Consider the following 25796-nt stretch of genomic DNA (forward strand, 5'->3'; position numbering starts at 1 on the left):
AACGTAAGACCTGAATTTAAGCAAGATCTCATGTTCTTACACTCTGAATTCGTAACCTGATCAGCAGAGATTACAGCTAGACATGGGGTTGTGGTTTTTCCTCTGAGAAAACATATTGGGTATAGCTGTGAAAGGTTTAATGGGAACACACCAGTGTGGATGATCTTGCATTTTGCCAGGATCCCATGATACCCTTTAATCAATTCCATTGCACATAAGATGTGTTTTTTTCTGCCCTTCTATACAGGTGTGCATAAAGTAGTGACTGGCAACAATCTTCTTAATATATGTAAATATATATTTTTCTAAATGCCAAGCTGTCACTTCAGTGCTAGTAAAAAGCTACAGGAATGACAGCTGACAAAATAAGAGTCAAGTACTCACAGGTTTGCTCTGAACACGTTACAGCCATTAAGAGCTCCAAACCAACAGAGCATTTGCAATAGTTACAGGAGTGCACAGAACTCAGAAACTGCCTGGGGGAAAATTCATTATTTGGACTGATGATCTCCAGGCTTCACACACTGACTGTCCACAAGTGACCCTGGGAGCAGAGTCACCCCTGAGGCAGCAGCAGCTGCCACCCCACAGGAACACTCCAGAGCCCTGTGCAGGCCCTGCCGCGGAGCAGCAGGCACAGCAAAGCTGCCCAGAGCTGCCCTGGTGCAGCATTCCCTCCCAGCCAGCCTGCCAGAGCTGCACTGCTGCTGCCCAGCAATGCAGGACAGACAGACAGACAGACTCCAGGGGCTGCCAGGCACATTTCTACAGCAGCAGTGTCCACATCAGGAAATCATCAGTGAACGTGTGGCTAAATCAGCATATGAAAAACTGCTTGTGTATAAAACCCCCACCTTTGTGACTAATGCATAGGTAACATTATGTAAGGTATAGAATTATAGACCTTACATATTTTATTTTATTTATATATATATATATAGAGAGAGAGAGAGTATATATAGAGTATATATATAATAAATACATATTATATATTTAATATATGTGATATATGGTATATAATTATATACCATACTTATTAACTAATATCTTGGGGATGAGTATATGTCTAAATATATATCATATATATGTATCATATTTACTACTTTTCCTCCTATCTGTGTGCAGGATAGAGGCACTCCACTTGAATCATTCACTGTTCTAATTTCTGATTTTCTGGTTTTGTAATACTGACATCTAAACATTTAGCCCATAGGGTAGAAAACACCTTGGTTCCTTCAGAATAGATTTGATATATTTGATATACCTGTTTCATCCTAATATATTTTAGGACATTTAGGACTTCCTGGCAGGATCTAAGCACCTTGTGCTGTCCTCTGAAAGCAACAGTCATTTTAAAGAACTGCATCCTTGAGCCATAAAGCATGAATGAAAATACCTGACTTTTACATGTTAGTTATCATTATTTCTCATCTTAGATTCCTTACATTTACTTTACAGTTAATGGTATCACAATTCAGAAATTTAATTTTCTTTTTGTTTTGGCCAACAGAAACTTCATCTACTTCATATGAAACCCATAAATAATAAAAACCAGGAACCAAGAAGGGAGTATAGCTCCTTTATAGCATGTTTTTCTGTTAAATCATTATTAATAGATACCTTTAAAGCATGTGTCAGTCATATCCCTTATCCATTACTTGTGTGTCCTTGGAAAATTTCTCATGCTGCTTAAGGGCATTGATTAAGCATACAAATAGGTCTATCACCTAAGATTGCTGTTTATTTATTTAGAGGTTTTCAGAGACATGGGGATTGTCACCTTTTTTGAATTGAAAAGGATTTTATATAGATAAAAGCAGGAATAGATGGAGAGATAGATAGATGGATAGATAGATAGATAGATAGATAGATAGATAGATAGATAGATAGATAGATAGATAAAATTTACTTTCATATTATTACTTCAACAACCTACAAATCTTTTGATAAATGTCTTTAAGTGACTTTAAATTTGGTTTTTAACAACAGGGAAGTGCAGCACTCTATAAAGTTACAGCCATCAGACTGTCAGTACTAAAACCCTACAGCCATCATCTCCCTACATTTGTTTAGAGGTCACATCTGCATCCCCCACACTCACACACACATATTCCCAGTGGAAATTAGAACCTTCTCCTAAATGGCTGTTTCTTCAAGGACAAGAAGTGACACAATATTTTCTGATTCCCAGTGCTGGTAGGCAGCAGTGCTCCCACTGCTCTGTGTGTTTCTGATTCACATTAGCAGGTGCAGCAGGACCTCTTACTCACTGCAGTCACGATGAATTAACTGCAAAGGAGGAGGAAGAAGACAGCTGTTGTTTAGGCTTTTTTTAAACCCAAACAAAACCTGTACTCCAGATCTCTGCCATGCAGTATGGTGTTCCTTGACTGCAAGTGCCTCAATGGATGCTAAGCAGATGTTTTGAAATTGATTTCCACTGGGCTGGAAGTTTATAATTCTCATCATAATGTAAAACTAGTGCATAGATAGGTTAACATTTCCATTTTCAGTGTGTTACAAATAAATAATTTCTACATTGTAAAAATCTAGCAGAATAAAGCCATATTCCACCTTTGGAGCTGTCTGTGAAAACAGTCCTTGTCAAAGTTCTTCATTACCAGCCAGGAAGGACAGCTTTATATTTCTACAGGAGGCTGAATCAGCTCCTCAGATCTTCCCAGCAGCTTATCAGGATTTTTTCTGTGAACCTCTAAAGTTCCAGGGAGTGTAACCCACAGCAAAAGGGGAAGAACTATCAGGTAGATCTTCACCAGCATCTGTTCTTGCTGACAGCTTGCCCCAGACTAAGTAGGCTTGAGATTACTTCCTCTGCCTAAAATTGTGTGAGTACAGGAGGCCCCAACCTTGTCCTTGCAGAGAGGGATGTGTCCCTAAGTGCCATTGGGATCACAATCCCTGCTTCTCATGGAAGGATTGGAAACACCAATATTGCACAGCACTCACCAGGCCAGCAGATGAGCCCTCCAAGTACTACTGCCAGACTGTGTTCCATCTAATTAGCAAAGCAATTTTGTGATAGAATCAATTAATTACAGTGCCAGGCAGATGGTGATAGAGCCACACGGTGTGCAGAACTCTGTCTCTTAAATTCACCATCTGGAATATTTATCAAAGTCACAAGGCTTTTCAGTGCTGAAAATTTTGTTCCAGTTCTTTACCCCACCTCTGGCTTTCCAGAAACCCAAATATCTTTATACTCCTTTATCTTTTGGAACCCTGTTGAAAACTCTGTGCAATTATTTGACTTTCAAACATACATGAAACTGGAAAATGAGAACCATTTCAGGTGCTTCTGAAAAACAGGTTCCCCCCACCCAGTAAATGCCTACAAGCAGGACTTAGGTACTTTTGGTTTCTACTCACAAGCAAATCATTAGCTTTTGAGATGATGGAATTTTTGGTGGACTACAGCTGTACAGGGATTCCCAGGGAAGCTCACCATGTGCAACTTTATTTGGAAAAAAACCCCAGCAGTTCAGTCTCAGGTATCAACTAACAGAACAGACCAGTCACCCAGAGAGCTGGGATGAAATACAGGAACCAAAGTATTGGGATGTATTTCCTACTGCCCCAAGAAAACTTCCCCATCAGTCTGAAACCTGTTCAATTATTCCTGTCAATGCTGGAGTTCTTAAAAATGAATCACAGAAGCATTGTGGGGTTTTGCTTTGGACTGGACTAGATCCTCTCTGATGGTACTTAGGTTCAAACTGGAGATGTGGTGTGATTATTCAGGCCCTTAGCAAAACCCTAAATTCAGATTCTAGAATCTCAAAGCATGGAAGGTTGTGCTTTGTGCAGGTTTGAAAACAAAAAGCTTTCCCACTGTATACCCAATTTGTCCAGTTCTGATTTTGGTCTGAGAAAGGTTTTTTTCTTTAAACAACATAAATGGCCAAGTTCCTCATCTGTTACATGTGCTCACAGTGCATTCACTGCAGGGCTTCTAGATTGGCCTGTCACTAAAGAATATTCATGAGATCTGCTTCTTAAAACACTGGCAGTTCACCAGCCACAGAAGCAGATTAATGACAGAGGAAAAGGGAAATTACTTTCAAAAACCTCCAGCCCACCGTGCCATTAGTGCCTAATCCAATATCCTGCTCTTGGCCCTCAGAGGGAATCAAACCCTTTGTTCTGGCAATGAAAAAATCAGATTCAGTGGTGTCTACAGCAGTGACCAGGAGGCCTCAGCACTCATTAGATAACAGACTGCTTTGTATCAGCCATGCAGGAGTTCAGAAATGAGAAGGACAAAGCAAAAAGGCATGCTAAGGAAGGAGTTCAGAAATAAATCCTGAGGATAGGGGAAACCCAAACCTGGCAGCTCTTTCTCAGCCATATCTCACCAATTTTACTGTCACAAAACTCATGGAAATCTCAGGCCACAGCTGTGAGAATGAAGCCATGGGGTTCTGAGGAAATCCACCGCTGTTGGGGGCAGTCTGGTTACACCGGGGCTCTTGTGCTGTTTGAACAATCCTGAGCAAAAGGCAGAGACAGCCCATGTGTTCTGTTTGAGACAGGGAGAGAGATTCCCCAGGGCTGACACAGAGAATGGTGCTTGTAAAACAAAGAGGATCCACAGTATTTTACACATCCTTTCAGACCTAGGCATGTGCAGGAAAAGCTTTGTAGCCACAGTAAAGTGAATTTTCAGGGAAGGAACAGAGGAAAAACTCAGGTCCTCAAAATCAAAACCCACAGGATCTACTGAGAGTAAGAGTGGACTTCCCAGGGAGGCTGGGTTCCAGGATGGATTTCCATCATATGTTCAGCATATTGCTGCAAGGTGGAAAACATCTGTGCTATTGCCACAAACCAGGCTGGCAGGAAGAGCCTGAACAAGTGGTGGAGCAAACAAGAAGAATGTGGGAGGAGAGAATCTTTGTTCTTTTTGTAGCACCTCACACATGCAGTTTCCCAGCCATGGCTCCTGGGCATTATAGCTATGTAAGAATATCAGTCCTGGTGTGCTGAGCCAGGCTCCAAAATTCCTGAAAGGCATCACAGTAACCAACAAGAGCCTGAGGAGCCACATGTGTGATTTATGGAGAGGAGTCCAGCGCAGCCCTCAGAGTGTGCTTCCCACAGCTGAGTGTGCACACACAAACACACACAGCTCTGCACAGGAGGGGCTTCATGCAGAAAAAAAAATCAAATATAACTTGATACTTCCCATTTTATTAGTAATTAAACACTGCATAGAAAAACTTTTTAAAAAATTCTGTTATGAAGATTTTACTTAAAGCTCACATTAAACAGGAGGTTTGTATTTGTTCCATCTCCACAGCCAAGCCCTGAGACTGCCTCTCTGGGCAGCACCTCAGGCCTTGGGGGTTCATAACCTCCAGTCCTCTCCAGCAGCTTTATAGAAAGTCATGTATATAATCCTGCCCATGGAAAGTCCTCTCTAGGTAAAAAAGATAAAGGAGGGGGGAAAGCAAAAAAAAAAAACAAACAAAAACCATCAGCATGCAATTCAGGGGCAGCTTAGGAAATAAATTCTTATAATCATGCTGACTAATTTGGAAAGAAAAAATAATGTCAAAATAAAAAGTTCATATTGCAAGATAGATCCCCAGAATTCAGTTAATTTTTACCCTCCATAGCTGTCCTGGCTTTCAGAAACAGAATTGTTACTTCCTAGCTTACTGTGAGCTTAATTTTAGCATTTAGGAAGCAAAGCCCTTGCATAAAAGTGTTGCATTTAATGTGCACCTACCATGAAATTCAAGCTAATGGGAAAGAAGATGAACTTCTTTCAAGTGTATTGCAAGTGTGATTATATTTGCCTATTCCTTTCTGGCTCAGTCAACCAGAATCCTCAGATGAAAAAACACATTCCTATATTTTTCTTCCTCTCCCTTTCTCTTTCCTGTGCTTCCTTTTCTGATTGAGGGTGGTTTTTGCTGTTAAATCCTCTTGGATGGGAAGTAGAACCACTTCTAGGACTTAACAAAAGCATTGTCCTGTGTGCATTCAGGGGAAGCTGCCCTCAGAAGCAATGCATGGATTTGTTCCAGTTGAGAAAACAAGCTAAAATTTCCCTGGCTGGAAGAGGAAATCGAATGTATGGCCTTTGCTCAAGGGTTAGCCACACATTTCTCAGAAATTACTCTTGGAAAGTGGTGCTGACCTGTAGCACTTTAGATGTTCTTGCCTTCATCTCCTCTTTGTCTCCTTCTCCATCACTCATTTAGTATAAAGCTAAAGCACAAAAGAGTTGGGCTTTTAGTGTCTCACTTTACCTATCTCCTTTTTTATAGGCTGTATTTTCTATCTAGAGACTTTCCTGAAACCATGAGAAAGTAGCTGTAAAGGGTAAAATTCTGCTTCAGGTTTAAACACACATTTTCATTGGTACCAAAGAATTCACCCCACTGAAGCCAAGGAGAATCACAACCTGTGTAATCATTGCTCCCAGTCCCAAGGGTTACATGAGTGGAGGCTTTCATTTTGAAAAAAATCTGGCTCATGTAACTTGACACTTCTCATTTTATAAGTAGATAATTAAACACTGCACAAGAGATTAAAATGATTCTGTTATGAAGATTTACTTAAAGCTCACATTAACAGGAGGTTTCTGTTTGTTCTAAGAGTTCTATCTCCACAGCCAAGCCCCCAGACTGCCTCTCTGGGCAGCACCTCAGGCCTAACCTCCATTCCTCTCCAGCAGCTTTATAGAAAGTCGTGTATATAATCCTGCCCATGGAAAATCCTCTCTAGGTAATCCTGCCTGGAGTCCACCAGGATGGTGAACAGAATCAAGAAACAAAACATGAGACTTTGAAGCAGATATGTTTGAACACTGTCCAAACTTGGGTTTTGGACAGGTCTTGTCCAAAAAGCTGATTTCAAGAGAGGCATGGTACTGTTATTTAAACATCAATTGTATAAACACAGCAGAATTTTAAATACTAAATATTGAAAACATTAAATGTTAACCTAATGACTGCATTCATTGTTTCCATTCATTTCATTGCATGCCCTTTTAGAGCTGGTCCAGCTGAAGAAAAGGAAGTTGCAATTTCACAGTTCTCTTGCAAATTTGTACCCAGGTTTCTCCCAGTCCTTGCCAGCAGTTCCAGGGAAGGCACACAGACCTTCTCCAGATTGTCAGAGACAGGCAGGTACTCAGGAGGAGCATTTCAGAGAGGTTCAGCCTCCCTGCAGGTGCATCCAGGCTCTTCTTACTGTCCAAATGGGAGAGCAAGAAATTCCTGAAACCAGCTCCAAAGGGAAGTTCCAGAAGTGGGGAATATTTGCTCTTAATCTGTGGGATACTGTCACACACCACTGAAAGAGATGGGAACACCTAGCTTTAAGGAACCACTGAAGGAACATGAATGGAAGGGTTATCAGAGGCTCTGACAGGAAAGAATCCCAACTCAAGAGGCCCAGACTGCCCTATGCCTGCCAGATTCCTTCTGAGAAGTCATTTCAGCTGCCTTTAGCATCACCTTTTCATTCAGCAAATGAATGTAACTGTACTTGTCAGCTTGGCAAATTGCTGTATCATAGTACCTTTGCACTTCTATGAAGCAACAAAATTATGTTCCTTATATTCAGGAATCCCTTTATTACACAATCTTCTTTATTAGGAAAATACTTAAACATCCCAAAGAAAAATATAAACGGATGGAAGAAAATAAAAAACAACCCAATCAGCATCCAGTTTGGGGGCAACTTAATAAAACAGTTCTTGTAAACACTCTGACTAATTGAGGCTCCTTAAGGTATCACAGTGTTTGTTGTACTGATAGTTTAAGCAGTCTTTGTCAGGCAGTTAAGTTCTGAATTCACTGCTGCTTGTAACTCTTACTCCTTCTTCACTTGCATAGTCCCAGGATGTGACCTCCAGACAGGTTTCAGTTCTTTGGAGTATTCACAACATGTATCAGTGTTTAGTAGGAGAGTTTAGATTGCTCTGGAAATCATAATCTACTGTTTCCTGCCACAACAAAATTCCTTTGCCTATAAAAATCCTGCTGCTGGGCTGGTTATGAATTTCATAGATTACCTTAGTCTGGATTATCAGCACTAATGACAACAATATCCTCTTCTTTTACAACTTTTATTTATCCTTTCTAAGGACTCATTTGGAAGACTGCTTCTTCCAGTAGCTATGTTTATGTAGCATATTCTTCCTTTCTCATTTGCTGGCACTTGGTTTTATTTAATGAGTATTTTACTGCCTGCTGAGGGTCAGTATTTGTTGATCTTGCCTGATACAGAAAATCCCACTGACACACTATCAGCTTCTGTAAGCAGAAATGAAGAAAGGACACGATTGCAATAGCCTGGGAGTAACTGTTAATGAGACCAGAACTTTTATCTGGGTTTGCGTCTCTGATTTGACAGCTTATCTTTTCAGAGGCTAAAAGGAGCAGAGGATTTAGGAATAACACCTGAGCACAGAGTTCTGGTCCACAGGAAACAAGAGAGACAAACCTGCAGGGCTGTGGCCCTTTGCCTCCCCCTGGAAGCACTGACAATGGCTGAGGGAAGTCAGGAGCCTTAACACTGGAGGAGGAGCAGGGACAAGCAAAGATCGCAGTGCCAGCTCCTCCTGACACGGGACAGGCATTGGGATGATGACTGCCCTTGTCCCATGAATTTAGAAAATGCTCAGTTCTGCTAAATACAGCCATTTTCAACATAGATTTAACCACAGTAAATTATCTGACAGGATATAAAGAATGACCAGTTCTGTTTCATAGTGAGAAATGATCAGTAGTATTGTTACATTCTGAAATAAATATTAACATATTTCTCTGAATGGCTGCCCTTTTTTTGGGGAGAAGCCAAGGCTTAAAAGTTTCTATGGAAGCAGCCTGGGAAGGCTGCTCCAAAAACCCACAACACAGCCAAGAAACTGTTCTTGTTAAAGGAGTTACCTTGCTATGCCTTTTCCTTCATCTGTTATATGAATCTATGAATTTCAGCAAAAGCACTTTCCAACATTCTGGTAATTTTGATTTTAACGTTTCTATAACACAAACTTTGAAAACAAGACGAGCCCATCAGCAAGGCAAAACCCTCTCCCACAATCTGAAGTGGTGGAACAGTGACAGTTTTAGAACATGAATCTCAGTGCCTCCTGAATTAGAAAATTTTGTAGAAATAAAATCAAGGAGGCATTTACAGAGCACAAATTATGCACATAAGCACCTTCCTGAACTGAGGCCCAGCTTCAGTACCTTTATAAAAAAAAGCAGGCTCCTGGTTTTGGCACATCATGAAATATGAGTTAGTGGAAAACACTGTATGCTGTGGAACTGAGAATAAGATGAAAAATACAGAATGAACAGAGTGAATAGAAAACAGCCAGCAGGGCCAGAGGACATAACACTTCCTTGAAATCCTAAATTCAAATCTGCCTTGAGTCTTAACTGAAATAATGTGGCTGGTTTCATCTGGGTGGCTTCCAGAAGAGGCTTGTTCCTATCACTGCATTGCAAGAGAAGTGTTTGTAGCTGCCAGACTTGTCCCCCAGAGGGGAGTGACAAATAAATGCATTTTACATATAAATACATAAATAGGGCAGGAGAAAAGCGTGTAAAGTGGTAGATGAGAAAATATTCTCATGCCTCTTGTTAAGCATCACTGGTGACTCCCATTAACAAGAGCCGTTCCCAGAACCTGTAAATGATGTTTATAAATGAAAGGAAGCCTGAGGACGCCCTGTCTGGGAGGAAAGTGCCTGCTTCAATCCCTCTGTGTGGGATAGCCAGGGAAATGCACAAAGCAGGGACTGGGAAGGGAGACCAAGGAGCTGAGGATCTAACTCAGAGAATGCTCCTGGCACCAACTCCTTTGTGGCACACACTTGGGAGTTAGACTGGAAAAAGGGTCTGGGAATTCAGCATCCTTGCAGTGCAGCTAGAGGCATGAAAACCTTTCTGTTCATGCCTGGGTTCAGCTGTCTGGCCCTGGGAGTGCTGGATAAATCTGAATCCTGTTTGGGCTTGGAGCTGCTGGGTGCCCGTAGGGAGCTCTGCCACCCGTGGTGGTGACATGGTCCTGCCTCTGCTCCAGAAGGAGGCCTGGGACCTGCCCGTGGTGCTCCAGGAGCCAGGTGCTGATCCTTGGGAAAGGTCTCTGCTCCCAGCCTGCCCATGCAGGGCTGTGCAGGCAGCACTCCCAGATCCAGATGCTGATCTCGGGGAAAGGTCTCTGCTCCCAGCCTGCCCATGCAGGGCTGTGCAGGCAGCACTCCCAGATCCAGATGCTGATCTCGGGGAAAGGTCTCTGCTCCCAGCCTGCCCATGCAGGGCTGTGCAGGCAGCACTCCCAGATCCAGATGCTGATCTCGGGGAAAGGTCTCTGCTCCCAGCCTGCCCATGCAGGGCTGTGCAGGCAGCACTCCCAGATCCAGATGCTGATCTCGGGGAAAGGTCTCTGCTCCCAGCCTGCCATGCAGGGCTGTGCAGGCAGAGCTCAGAGAAGGGAGCTCGGCGGATGCAGGCACGGCTGAGGCTGGCACCGCTCCCTGTGTGACTCCGAGTCTGCCACCAGCAACAAACAGAGCCATTCTGGGGATTCTCCAGCGAAGAGAAATGTCAGAACTGACACAATGTTTGCAGTAATAAGCTGTGTTGGCAAAATTCTTGTAGATGTCACCCGAATGTAAATGAACCCCGGTGACTCAGGGAAGCGATCTCCCGAAGAAAGAGACACAGAATTTATTTGCATTTAGCTCTGGATTACAAATATCACTGTTCTCTCTCTTCCTCTCAGACTGAAACTGCTGGCTCAGTGTCAGCAGTGCACAGATGCATTTCTCCTTCTTGTTTCATAACTTGTTTAATACCAAGAGGATAAAGTGGGGATCCCTGAGCTTCTCGGGTGCCTCTTTTGCACACATGCTTTGCTCAATGATTCCTGATTCTCAGTACTGGGAGCATTTTATACAGCACAGCAGAAACATGCAGAAGTGAATAACTGGTGCAGAAACACAGAGATCAGACAATGAAAATAAAAGACAGATTCTCTTCAATAAAATACGGAGAGGTCAATCCACAAGCTTCTGTTGGGCTTTAAAAGTTTTCTTGCTGTAAATACCACACTGGAAAGAATAGGCAGCAGGGCTTTGCAAAGTTCTACAGAACCCCTATTCTGGAAATGCTCTGTGAAACATGGAAAAAGTGCATGAATGAGATGGGCATAATGCAACGTCTTAATTTTTGTTGCCTGGAGAAAGGAGACATCATCAGAATAAAAACAAAATACCCAAAGATAGTACAGGAATGTCATTTACATTTCTCACTTTTTAAGTAATATAAAGAAAAATATGAAAAATCTAACAGACATAACTGTCATATTTTCACCATAAAGAATAAATAGCACAGTAATCCCCACTGCAGAAGAGATGAAAGCTTCAAAAAAGAAAAATTAAAGAAAACCTGTTTCCATAGCAAGTCTCTCTATTCCCGCTTTGTATCTTCACATAACGCGTGAAATATTCATTCAAAATAATTGCTCAGCTTAAGGAAACAGTGTGCTGGTAATTCATCCCTCTTCACAGGTCACAGCAAGTGCAGGAAAAATGTGCAGAAATAGGATGTGACTGAACACAGAGCATGACAGAGATCATGTGCCACAGAAAGGGCCATTGGGCCCTTTTAAATGAAATCACAAGGGAATGCAGGGAAGGGCAGAGTTAAGTCACCAGCCAAAAGGAGAATCCCTCAGAAATGCCTCCAGTCAGAGCCCCACTCACATGTGGGGGTGTGGTTCATGGTGCCACCAGTGTCCCACTGTCCCTGCAGCCCTGCCAGCACCTGCACAGAGCTGTCCCCACCACACTGCATCCTAACAGAGGCCAGCATGGGATTTCAGGAGTGAGCAAGCCAAAAGAAGTCTCCATGTGCAGAAATCCTGCACATTTAGGTTATTGTTTGGTGCTTGAGCAACAAGCATGAGCTTGTCTCATGAGCTAAGCATCCTTGTGGATCCCCTGTGGGCTGCTCCTGGGCACTGATACCATCCCTTCCTTCTGAAAAGGCAGGGAGCATTGGGTGCCAAGTTCCTGGCACATGCTCTGTTCTGCTGGGACAGAAGAAGCTCTGTTGGCTCTGCAGGTGATAAATTCCTTTCATGCAGTCCAGCAAGGGCCAACTCCTCCTGCTGTGTGGGGAGCTGTTGAACAGGGGAGCTGACACAAAACAGGCCCACAGATTTTCCTGCTGGAACCCAGCAAAAGCCATATGACTGGTTGTACAGGGAACCCCAGTGCTCTGCTCCATGCTCCTCAGGAAAGGGGCACCTGCAGCCCCCGAGCTCTGTGGGGACACCTCTGCTCCCAGCACACTCCTCCAGGATGTTTTGTCCTGGTCCAGCAGCCCCTCCCTGACCCACAGCAAACTGGCATCCAACAAATGGAAATAAAACAAGCCTTAAAGTCACATTATGGAAACTTGAAAATCCTGCTGCATTCTGCTAAGTCACTGTGGAAAAACACCCCTTAATTTTATCAGTAGAAATTGCCAACAAGAATTAGAAGAGCTCTTCATTAAAGGCAAAATAAGGCTGACATTAGGCAAACTGATTTTGTATTAATCTTGATTTGGGATCATAGCACAGCAACTATTTGTGATAATATAGATTTGTAGGAGACAGAGATGGGTTTGATCTGCTCATATTGAATTATCTTGAGTCAGAACCCAAAGGACAGTGTTTGTAGGGTAAATAAAACTTTTAAATTAGATTTCTCTGTTTAAAGTTGCTTTTAAAGTTTAGGGAAAAAATACTACTACTACTAAAAACAAAAACAACTTTCCAAAATTTCAAGGAAGATTAAAACTTCACTGAAAAAAGGCAACCATAACAAAAAAGTATAATTCAAATCTAATTAAATAAGATGGCAAATAATGATTAAAGACATGTTCCTAACTTACAGATGCATGCACGGATGAGTAATTAATCTGGTCTCATACCATGATCATTCTGCACCTACACTGTCTGACCCAGGACCAGCATTCCCCCAGCTCATCCTGGGGACATCCTGCTCCCTTGGAATCCTTCCTCAGTGAAGTGGCAGCTGCTTTGTAATTTCATCTCTGGGAGGAGCTGAGACACGAGCAGATAGCAGCTCATGCAGCAGATAATTTGGTCAGACACTGTATTGCTTCCTCCTGCAACGACTCCGGAGCTGCTGTGAGGAGGGCCTGTTTGAAGAGAGGAATAATATTGCAAAAAGCATTCCAGGGTACCTGGAATGTGCTTCATGTGCTTCACCTGTGCTTCATCAGGGGTACCCACTCCATGGGCAGGGAAAGAATAAAAAAAGGAATCTTGTGCTAAATTAATCAGAGGAAATAGAACCATAATTCAGTCAATAATCAACTTGACAGATGTAAATGAATGCATCAGTCATTGCTCATTCCTGTTTTTCTCAGTCACAGATATTTTAGGTGTGACATGCGCATGGTTCTCCTTGCAGAGCTTTTGGATAATCAAACACTGATAGAGGGCAGCAGGGGGATGAACAAGGGCTGTCTCCAGCCTCTCTGCAGGCAGGATTTATCTCCAAGGGACGCAGGAGGGGTGCAGGAGCAGTGAGTTTCCTTTCTGAACCCCAGAGCTCACTGAACCCCCTCAGCACTCCCTGAATCCCCAGGTGTCGGAGTGTCAGGGGGGTGGGACGGTCAGGACAGATGGACATGAGAGATCTCTGCAGCCAGGTCAGGAACTTGGGGTTTATTGCAGAGGGCCTGGGGCAGGGCCCTGCTGGGAGCTGCCAGGCACAGCTCAGAGCAGAACTGAGAGAAGAGAGGGGGAGAGAGGGTAAGAGCATGAGGGTAAGGGAGTAAAAAAGGTAAGAGAGTAAAAGGGTAAGAAAGTGAGGTTTTTATTACAATACAATAAATCTTCTTTTGTGTTGAATTTTCTAATTCTCACTAACCAATCTAGTACAAGATACAAATCCTATAGCACTTACATACAGCCTATAAGAATCATTACATTACCATACTGTGTTATATTTTAAACCCTAAAAACTCCTCTTTGGGCCCCTTCTGCCAAGCTGGCAGGGTCTGCTCTGACCCTTGGGCCTGTCTGCAAGCAGAGGGTGTTGTTCCATCAAAAGGGGATCACCTTCAGCTGGCCACACCATTGTTTTCCTGTTGTTCAGTAACTGAGGGATCTCAAAGCTTGCTTTCATTTCAGTCTCACTTATAGTTTCTATATTCTCAAAATCTTTTACCAGACAATTATATTTATAAAGCTTTCCTATTTTATCTTCCCTAACACCCAAGGCTGCCCACACTTTCCCAAGGCTGAAGGCTCAGGTATTGTTAGCTCATATTGTTGAAACCAGGCACCTGTTTGTCTCCTCAGCCCTGCCTGCCTTGGCCCAGCCTGCTAATCTGGGGTTTCAGGAAATGCTGCAGCTGCTGCTACTTAGAAAAATCTGTGATCTCATTCCCAGAAGAACTTAACAGGATAGTATTACAAATGGCATGTACATGTGAATCCATCAATAACTGTAATAATCCCAACAGCAGGGTATTTCTTGTCTCATGCTGTCAGCACAAGGGACATCCCCATGTAAGTCCCTGCTCCAGGTGCTGTTCAGAACAGATTGCAGCCAGTCAGCATCCACTGGCTGGACATTCTAAAGCTGTAGATGTAGCCCCATAAAACACAGTGGCCACCCTTGTTAACATTTCTAGCACATTTCTCCAGTTAATACCAATGCAGGAGCAATCCAGAAGGCAGGAGGAGTTCAAACAGGATTTTGTTGTTGCAGAGTTCACACCTTCCTTGGCCAAGCACTGCAGTCTGTCCTTCATCTTCAGCAGCTAAAAGAGGCTTAAAACACACCAACCCCAACAAACAGAAACCAAACCCATACCCAAATAACCAAAAACCGACCCAGAGAAGCCATCAAACCAGAAACATCTGGCTCCAAAGCACATTCCCTTTCCAGCTTCAGTGGAAGGCAGGGCTCTCCTTCCTCAGGGCAGGAGCCCACATCTCTGTAGCAGACATTAAAGGCACCACCACCACCTTCTCTGGGACCCCTGAAAAGAACCTTGTGATGCACATGTCAAGAATGAGGAGCTGAAGGAACTGTTTGATACATGCAGAGATTTGAACCCTTTCCATTCTCATGGTTTTCCTCAAGCTTCAGGACAGTGGGCACTTTGGATTTTTTAAAAAACATAAATAACTAAAACAATCAAAAAAATACCCACTTCCCATTGCCATTCTAACAGGGCATTTTGCCAGTACAATTATATTTAGGATATACTGTGAAGTTCATGGGTTTATAATTTTGAAGGAGCAGTGAAGAGTTACTTCTCAGCGGTAACACAGATTTAGACATTGCTTTGAGGCAACAGGTCATCCTAAATTCACACCTTCTCCATAGCAGATCACACGGACTGTCAACTTTTTAATAATTAATGAGGCTCATCTCAGCTGTTTTACTATTTCACTCCCCAGTTACAATACCCACAAGGAGTCCCTGGTGACATTAAAGCACAAGAGCTCTGAAGAGGAAGCAGCCACCTTTTCCAGACTGATTTTGTTGCAGCCTCAGCGAGCTGTCATTGCACTGCTCGTGCTTTAGGCACCGAGGTTCAAGGCTCCCACAGCATCTCAGGACTCTGGGACCCCTGAGATGGCTGGGCTGAAGTGAATTCCTGCCTGGGGAGTTGCTCTTGGTGCCCTCCAGGAGCCACAGCACCTTTGCAGAGCACCAGGTCCTTGCTGTGCCCCAGAGCCCTGGGACTCCCCTGCTGGGTTGGATTTTCCCTGAGCCTTTCCCTGGAAGGTCATCCTGCAGTGTCCAGCACAGAGCACATTCCCCATGTGCTGTGCATGGCTTTGATAGGGCTCTAGTAACCCTGGAGCACCATTTCCCCCTTTTATTCCTTTCAGTGCTCCATCACTTCTATGAACAAGCCTTTTTCAGAACAGCACTCACTTTTCTGCAGCTCACACACCTGTGTTTCTACAGTGTCCTATAAAATAGGAGCTGTTTTCATGCTGTCAGTTTCTTCACACAAAACTCTTTGTCTACTAATGCAAAGAATAGAAAACTTCAGCTTGTTTTTAAACTAAATGTCTCTTAATCTGATTGTTCATGCATCAGAAACTGAAGAGGTTCATCCATTCCCACCAGAACTGAAGAGCAGTGTGTCCAGCAACTCTGTGTCCCCCTGAGCTGGAGAATACAATTTACAAATCTGAGTTTATCAATCTCCTGATGCAAACTTTTTAGATTGCCCTCATACTGAAGGACATCCTGATACTCCTGTAATGCAAGACTGCCTTCAGGTAGGGAAGAAGAATGTTTAGGTAATTTGGATAGAACTCCTTACCTGGCCACACCATGTGGGTCCTCTCAGCCTCATTAAGCACCTAACAAGGTAACCCTGATCTGCAGCACAGAGTTAAAATGAGTAATTAGGACAGGTGAGAGGAAACTAAAGAAGGGGTTCCTTTCTTTTAGTTCTTTTCGTTTTTTTTATTATTATTTTTTTCAAATTTGGTAATCCACAATGTAAAAGCCCTTGCTGTTAGCAAGCATGTGGATTAAAATACCTTTGTGATCATGTGTGATCAGGACAACAGGGACAGAAATTATTTCCTTTTCTATTACAAAGTTGTTTCTTTCTCCACGTGTCTACCCATGCACTTGAAAGGGGATAAAAGATCAGCCTAGATACCAGTTTCTTTACCAAGAATCCCATAGTTTTGTTCAAAAATTCTCCATTTTTTTCCAGTGGGTAAATGGGAACAATTTAACAGACACATTTCCACTGCGAATATTAATAGAAAGCAGCAATAGTTAGTGACCTTTAACACAGCCTGAACTTCAAGAAGGTGGGAGCTGGATGGTATCCCTGGATACTTCCAGGCAGTATCCCTACAAGAGCTTTTATTTAGATAGTTTTATTAGAAGCACCCCTGCTGGGCACACTTATTTTCTGGGACTGAACCATTTTCTGGTGCCTTTTGTTCAAAAGGCCACAAGACCCAGTCAGTGTTCCAGGTTAGGGCATTGTCCAGGGTGCTCTGAGGGCATCACAGGGGTTCTCATCTGTGTGCAGCACCATTCATCACAAAGGGATTTATGAATCCTTTGGATTCAAAATTTAATCAACTTTCCCATAATGTGTAATTATTTAAATTGAGAATAATCTCCAGAACAGTGTCCTCACAGAAAAAGTCCAAGTTCTTGCTCAAGCCTGGCTCTGCATCCCTCAATTATGACTCTCTCTCAATCTGACTGGGTGGCAGTGCAGAACAATGCACACTGCAATTCCTGTTCCTTTAGAAATATTCCCTTGTTTAAATCATCTTTGAGAACAATAGACAGTTTCCCTTTAGGAACAGTTTGGAACACCTACAGCCTGGACTGTCAGCTCCTGGAGAGGGAATGGTGCAGCAAGCACAGCTGAGTCTCAGGGATCTGCAAATCTCAGTCTTTGTCTGCTTGCCTTCTCTCTGGGGCAGCTCAGAGCCCTTCTGACTCCCAGCACACACAGAGCTGCTGGAGCTGATGCAGATGTTTGTGGTAACTCTCTGCTGAAACAGGCCTTGAAGTGGGGACTGCATTTTCTATTTTAAATACTCACATATAGACACTGCGGTTTATATTGAAGGTGAATAAATGTCCTTTCCTAAAGGCTGCACTTGGCTTAGGGGGAGTTTTGGGTTGGTTTTAAAGTCTTTCCCCTGCCAGCTGAAAGGAAAAGCAGCCATCATTGCTTTATTTAGAGGAAGGAGCTGTGTGGAGCCTGTAACAGGGGCTCTGTGTGCAAGGCAGCAGAATGTCCTGCTGCCCCAGGAGACACCCCCAGCTTTCCTGCCAGCTTTGCTGCCAGCTTTGCCAGCTTTGCCAGCCCCCCAGGGTGAGTCTCTGCTCTGCCAGCCTGGCCCAGCCCTGCTGGGCACACACAGGGCACAGGGGGGTGGGGATCAAACACTGCAGAGGTCAGGGAATGGTCCTGGGCCCTGGGGCCAGTCCTGCACTCCCAGGGAACACTCCTTGCACCAAGTGGGTGTTCTACAGTAGCAACAGGGATTTCCCCCCAGGCTTTTGAACAGTAATGTTTGGGTGTTTCATTTCCACAGATGTTTCAGTGTCCTTGTATTTCAGTGGCTCCTTTAGCAGCAAAGAACTCAGGTGATTGAAATTGTCTCCAGAATCAGTATCTGACTTGCCACTATTGACATCCCTGCATCTGTCTAAGCAGACATCCTAGTCCTGTTCAGATGCAATCTGAAGGAATTAAATCATTTCTTAATGCTATGAGAAAACCCCTTGATTTATGCAGGCAGATAGTGGTGGAGCTTTCACAGATACAAATGATGATGTAAATCACACTAGAGGCTTTGTGTACTCTGCAACACCATCGCCATAACTCATGTGGGAGTGCAGAACACCGCTGCAAACCATTTTAATTATTTTTCAAAATTCATGTCACCTTGAAAGAAAGGCCGAGATAGATCACATGTGATACCACCTCCTGAAGGAAGATCCTGGGATCCCAGTGTTTGTTAACAGCTTTCTATCTCAGCACAACTTACACAACTCCCTGGATCAGTATTTCAGTCATCATTATTTTCTAAGCAGTAACAATCAGTCATTCCTCTATGTGCTTTTTCAGTAGATTACTCCTACTGAAGACTGCAAGGGAGCTGGAAAAAGAAGCAGGATTAATTTTGATAAGAAAAACCTTAAATGAGAAGCAGCACAAGGACACAAAAACTGTAGGAGGAGTGCTGAGGGTGTGAACCAAAGGTGGATCTGGTTCCTGAAGCTCAGTTCAGCCTCAACATTCACTTGCAGATGGATCTTACAGAGCTTTGAACCCTGTGAGCAGGGTAAGGATTGCTGAAGATGACTAATAGAGCCAGTGGAACAATTCACTGAAACACCAGGAAAACACAAAACTCCATCATTTAAACAGTCATAGATGTGAGCCAGTTTACTAGTGACCAGAAGTGGATAACTGATTTGGAGATTCATAAATGCATTTAGTGCACAAGTCAGGTGCTCACTGGTTGTGACTGAGCTGGCAGGAATTTCATCATTCCTTTCCATTTTCTCTATGGAGGTCGAGAGAAAAGTTTGTAAGGAAAGGAACTTCTCTGTGGAAGGGTTTGGATTTTTGGTTTGGGGTTGGTTTTTGTTGCCCCAGTATAGATTATGTTTCCTACCTGGGTTCCATGCCCCATGAGCTGCCACCTGCCCTCTTTAGGTTACATTAAATACAGTTCAGACAGAGCTCAGCCTCCCAAAGACAAGACATGAGACGTCCAGATCATAGTTCAAGCAGACTGATAAGGTAAAATACAAAATAATTTGCCCGTTATATTTTTTCAAACCTTAAGAAATATTACTAAATTGCAACATTTTTCCAAAGATTTATATGAGAAAGTTGTGTGCCAAAAAACCCAGAGTTTCCCAGAATAAAAAAACCCAAAAATTATAGGGTTTGTCCTATTCAAGTCACTACCAAGCTAGGTTGGATCTGAGCTTATGAAGGTAACTTTACTTTAATGGATAAAAGAGAATTCTCATCATACCTGTTTCCAAGCCCTAATACAGAGTTTCTGAGAAAAGTAATAGCTTTGGGTCCTGCTTATAAAACTGTATTAGTTCCAAGTTGTTTGAATATGAGAAAATAGGGGGGAAATATTCCTTGTCCATCAGAAAGTGGGCTGTTATACTTGCAGAGTGATTTGTTTCCCTGCAGTGGTATTTATCATGTTGATAAAAGAGACCATGGATTGAAAATGGGAAGATTTTTCCTGTTAATTTGAAGCAGCACCTATACAAGCTGCTGTGACATCAACATAATACCCTAAAGCCACAGCAGCTGAAAAGATTTATTTCCTGAGCCCTTCTGCAGCCACATTCTCTTTGCTTCTGACATTCTCAATTTGCAGGCTGCTGGTGATCCAATCTTCCTCATTCTGGCTCTATAATAAGGATGTCAATGCAAGGAGAGAGAAATTCATTATCTGATAGGCATAAGAGAGGATGAAAAGGCAGCGTTTGCTTTCTAGGGGGAGAGGCCACCCTCTCTGCCTTGGAGGAGCTCCGCAAGGTCATGGGCAGCTTTTGTACCTGGAAGGATGTCCCACATTCACTTTCAGATAAAACTGAGCATCCCCAGCACAGTCTCAGGTCTGAATAAGGTTTTCATTTTTTACTATTAATCAGTGAAAAGTTTTAATTCTGATTAGAAGCTATATATGCAGTTTAAAAGTTCAAAGAGTCTTTGAACTGCAGAGAGCAGCAGAGAAACTGAGTCTGAATTCACAGGTGCTGCCTGGTTAATGGCATTGTGTGGGCTTGGATTGTGCTGAGGGATCTCCCACAGCAGCAATGAACTGGCAAGATTAGTTAACCATTTGTATAGGAAGATTTACGTCAAATTTAGAAATAATGATGAATATCATCTGCTTTGGAAACTGTTAAATGTCATTGGTGCAGCAACTGACAGGAAAAAATTATTTATTCAGTGTCTTTGTCAAATAACTACAAAGTGTCAATTCCAGCAGATAAGAAAATAACAGGTAAAAGTTTGAAGCCCTCCCTATAGAGTTAAAATTGAACATCCATTGTAGCTTAAGAGGCAGTTTAATTTTCTGTGTGGAAAGCAGAAAAGCCTGAAGAACAGAACAGTGCTTGAGAGAACCAAACATGCTCCTGGGCCTCCTGAGCTGCAAATTCCTTTTCCCATACTATTTGTCTGGCTGGTGTAAAACTGCTTTATAGAGAGGGCATTTCCCAGACTGTTCTGGTCATCCACTCATTTCTCAACTTTTCTACAAGAGAATAAGACTAAAGGACAAATAGCCTGCCCTGTTCTGAACATCCTCATTGCTTCCTTTTAGTCCCATGAGCAGATGATACCCTGATGTGAACTACACCTAAATGAAGTTTCAGCCTTCCTCAGGATCCAATGGAATAGCTCTGAATCCAACAGAGACATTTCTTTTTAGTTAATTTAAGGTTCAGCTCTTGTGGGCCCTTGGATTCAATGCCTGAGTAACATCCCTCTCCCCCTGGGATGCTTCTGTGATCCAAACCCTTTCCCAATTTTTTTTTTTTTTTTGTGCCACACCTCCCTTGTGCCACAGAAACAGCAGTGCAATTTCTGCTGATTTCCAGAGATTTATTTCCCAGGGCAGCAGCAAGGGCAGGGTCCAGCTGATCACTCTTGGCCAGACTAAACCATCTCCAAACAGGAGCTGTTCACAAAGGCAGAACCAACAAAATCTCAGATCATTGCACTGATTTAGTGCATCTGGGTGCTCTCAGCTCCTTCCTGACAGCTGTCACTCACCTTCCCTGGATAAAGAGACTGCATAATCCAAGGGACTGAGAAAGGAAGGATATCAGAAATGTGCTTTAAGTTGATTCAGAGTTTGAGATGCTTTGCTGCAATCATTTGAAGACCAAAGGATTACAGAGGATGCTGTGCACCATCCTAAGCTGACCTTCCCATTGCTCCTTCCCAGCCCTGTACTCTGTGTCAGTGCAGTGCATTTAAGGGTGATGGGAGGTGCTGGATCACCATCCCAAACAGTTTTACTGACCCAGGGGAACAAGGAATACTCCTGTTCTGTCCTTGTGCTTCAGCTCCAGTTCAGCAAGGCAGCACCAAGCCCACCCTGCCCTCAGGAATAATCCCAGGCTGGCAGGGATGAAGAGATAGATGATTCTAGACACAAAATCCTTCCAGAACAACACATCAGCACTCCTTCAGGAGCTGGTCATGCACTTCTCAGCCTGGGAAACAAAACCACTCCTTGTCTCATCCTCTCCACCAGTCATAACATGAATTATCATTTTGATTCAGATGATACATTGGAAACCAGGGGAAGAGATTTGGTTATCTTAGCAGGATCCAGCTCTAAAATGATCCCAAAGTCCATCAGTTCCAGAGGCCGTTGCAGCCCCACCAGAGCTGATGTGCCTTCAGGACAAAAGGAAACAGAACAAAACCCCACCAACAACATCAAACTCAACTCAGCGGGGAGAGAAGAGACTCATTGGTGTGGAGGTGCTTCCCTTCTCTCCTCTGAGGTACAAGCAGGTGAAAGGCACTGAGGAAGGGAGAAGCCACTCCAAATAAAGGGCTGCATGTTGGGTGACATGTCTGCACACCAGGACATTTCACCCTGCCAGGATCTGACCCAGCTGAAACTTCCCCATTGCTTAAGGGCAGCTTAGAGAGGGGTCACTGTCTCTTCAAAGACAGGTTAGCAGGAGTGAGAAAGAACAATATGCACCCAAAAAGCCAGGCTGTTCTACACCTCCTTCAGTTACTTTCCAATTGGTTTGTTGAGATGCAGGAGCACTGAGTAAATTAATATATTGTGATATTTAAGGGATTTTTCAAAATGCTGATTTATTGTCTGACACTGAATGGACAGTCCAGGCAATTCTGCACTGGTGCTCACTCTGAAGTCAGTGTTCTGCCAGCCCTGTGCCACTTGTGTACAGTACACAGCTCCCATTCTGGATAAAAGCCATGGTGTGTACATCCAACATAACTCATATTTAGAGGATTAGACATAAAATATTAATATTTATCTATGTATTATTTATAATTTGCAGTTTCATGGGAAAGGATACAATTTACCTCAAAACAAAAGTGTTAGCACTCTGCTAGTGGTATTATATTTATGGGCTTCACATACATTTGCAGATACTCCTATTCTGAATGAAAACCATAGCATTTTTACATGGAGAAATGCACAGTTTATCAAAAGAAGATTGTTTTGGATAAGAGGAGAAAATTTACAATATGTTTTTTTGCCAAAAGTAATATAAACATCTCTTTTTACCCCCACAATATTCAAACCCAAAGAATTTATATCCATGCAGCATCTCATTCTGCTGTTGTTTGTCACAGTAGTAAGTCAGCAGTAAAGTCTGGAGGATCAGACTCACAGTGTCAAACTGCAAATGGTGCCACAGGAGAAGTTTATCAAGCACATTTTGTGTTAGGAGCTGGCCTAAGGGGACTCATTCATTCCTTCTAATAAAAGCAATGTTGCACTATAACTTATCTATGTGAGTGACTGGGTCCAGTTAGATTAAAAACATAGAAAAACCAGAAAGATTCACATTGGTGAGAAAAAACAGATAAAACAGACAAGACTTGGGACAGCCAAGGAAGCCCCAAGAATGTGGTGGATAAATGGGGTGTCTTGAACCAAACCACAGCACCTCTGTACCGGTGCAGGAGAGTATTGTCTGTGTGAAGTCACTTGAAGCTGTTGAACTTCTGTAAAGCAAAACAGGTCCAAACATCAGTGCTTACACTGGGTGGCACCACAGGAATCTCCCAAATAGTCAGTGTGGATATTCCAGCTGGCTTCCACACCTGGAAAAAATAAAAGATAAATATCCTTAGCCAGGCCCTTCCTGTTTAGAGGATCGTTCCAAATTTGTCCCAAGTTTTTAAAGATCTGAAAGCACTCACTGCAGCCTCCTTCCTCCCCACTTGAGAGCAGTTTATCACCAATTCCATTTGACTTTAAATTGATGACCTCAAGCCTGACAATGTGTGCGGCAACCTCACACCCCAGGCTCATGTTCTCATCATGCTGACAAAAAAGGTGATTATTCTTTTGCCATTGTAAGTCAGCCAAAATTACCAATAAATTTCCTGCCACTACTTCCAGTTCAGGTGTTAATCCCTGCAGCTAGGATTTAAACTGCTACTGCTGTGATATTTGCATCTCTCAAAGGCAGAATTTGTAAAAATCTGAAAATACAAGGCCTTGGAAAGCCAGTGAGGGTGTGATTGGACACATTACCAACAGAGATAGCTTTAAAAATATACAAGTGAGAAACACGATTCAAATTTTGTTAAGTTTTGGGAATTTGAGTTCTAGCACAAGGGCCTTACTCCCCAGACATATACGGAGTATTAAGTAGGACACTTGTCCATAACCTTTGATTTAACACTACAGCATGAGTTTAATTCTCAGAAAATTCAGTCTTGGGTTTTGGCACAAGATACTTGGTAAAAGCTCAGCACATTTCTTAGCTGTCTGTCCTAAATGCCTATGAAGATCCTCAGCCAATAGTCAAGTGCTTCCAGAAAATTAACAATACTCCTCTACATGCTAATTCCCCTGGTGTTTCTAGTTGGTTCTCTCAGTCTCAAGCATCAGCCAATGATAACAGACACTGGCTTGGAGTCAGTCTTCTTTCTAAACTTATTGTGACTGCAAATCAAGAGGTGTTTCCCAAAGGAAAAGAGCAAACCTTGCTGAGAACTCTCTGATAACATCTATCCTTGTAAGCAGCACTGCACTTCCTAAAACACATGCTCACTCCACACAATACTCAAAAAAGAAAATTTTGTTATCCCTGATTTCATCGGGAAATAAATTCTGTATTTGTTCAACTGGCCCATAGCCAGATAAAAAATATATATCCAGGCCAGATTGGACAGCCAAGCTTGGTATATAGCATCAGTAAAATGTTTGAGCAGCTAATGGGAGGTTTGAGGTTTTTGGTTTTTTTGGTTTTTAGGGTTTTGGGGGGGGGGATTCTGTCTGCTAAAATCCTGAATAATTTTTCCCACAATTTCCTCTCTTTACCATTAGCAATTCAATCCCCCATAAATATATTTCTGGGCAATTAATTCCCATGTATAATCATGCTATCAGTTGTTTCTCTAAGGGAATATTATTGTTTAGCCTTTGATACTGTCTCTGTGGCTTGTCTCAAAAGGATGTTTGACTTGGCAATAAATTACTGTAGTTATTCTTCCTTAAGAAGATTTACTACTAAACACAAATAATACATTTAAAGATTGATTTTTTTTTTAACCAGAGTAAAGCAGTTGCAACCAAACAATCCCACTCTGGATGAGTCTCTTCCTGCGCTACAAATCAGTTTCTTGGGATGCTGAGTCCCCTCACAAACCAAAGCAAGCCATGTACGACAAAAGGAGGCTCCTGTGCTTCATTCTTGCCCAAAACTTTCTCTGGAAATCCTCAGAGCCTTCTTACACCCCTGACAACAGGCAATTCCTCTGTTCCTCTTGTGTCACCCTTGAGTCAGAACCAGGAGTGAGGTGACACATAGACTCCAGCTCTCTTCAGCAGGCTGAATCTGAGTTTCTAATAAACCCATTCTTTTATACACCATTCTGATACAGGTGGACCTGATTGGTCATTTAATCAACACCCCATTACACAATTGACTAATTAAGAAGACACCCTTTGGTAAACATCTTACCAAAGAAAACAACTGTTCAAAGCACCAGCTGCAAGATTGTTTTAATTCTTTCTCTCAGCCTTCTCAAAACTCCCCAGAACAATTCCTGGGAAAGAAATTCTGGCTTTCTCTCTCTGACCAGACTGTCACATCCACACCTCTTGCAGTTCACCTTTTGGAATTTCCACTTTGCTCCTTGTGCACTTCAGTCAGTTCATGGTACAAGGAGTCTTGGCAGGAAGAAGCCATCAGAACTGTGGATCATGGAGCCCTGGCTCCAGCAGGATATTCCCAATAAACAGGACAGCTACTGCCCATGTCCCGCTGGAGTCAGCTCCTGTCAGCCCCAGGGATGGGGAATAACCGGGATTTCCCCAGGAGCAGGGGCGGTGCGGTGGCTGTGGGACCCCTGTGACAAGTGACACATTTCTCTCCTCTCTCTCTGTTCACAGCCATTGCCTCGAACCAGAGCAGCGCTTCCAGCGCCTTCCCGAGCCGCGGGGAGCACGGCGGTGACAGCAGCCTGCTGGTGTCCCCGCTGCTGGTGGCCGGG

General features: G+C 43.0%; 1 protein-coding gene across 1 annotated transcript in view; it reads left to right on the forward strand.

The window, feature by feature from the left end:
* BEAN1 (brain expressed associated with NEDD4 1) overlaps nucleotides 1-25796 on the forward strand; it is a 55787-nt gene that overhangs the window by 15818 nt on the left and 14173 nt on the right. The window contains exon 3 of the mRNA XM_031062321.1: nucleotides 25696-25790. Coding sequence (XP_030918181.1) covers nucleotides 25696-25790 — 95 coding nt within the window. The remainder of the gene's footprint in view (nucleotides 1-25695; nucleotides 25791-25796) is intronic.

Source organism: Geospiza fortis, unplaced genomic scaffold (genome assembly GCF_000277835.1).
Source record: "Geospiza fortis unplaced genomic scaffold, GeoFor_1.0 scaffold18, whole genome shotgun sequence".
Taxonomy (NCBI): Eukaryota; Metazoa; Chordata; class Aves; order Passeriformes; family Thraupidae; genus Geospiza; species Geospiza fortis.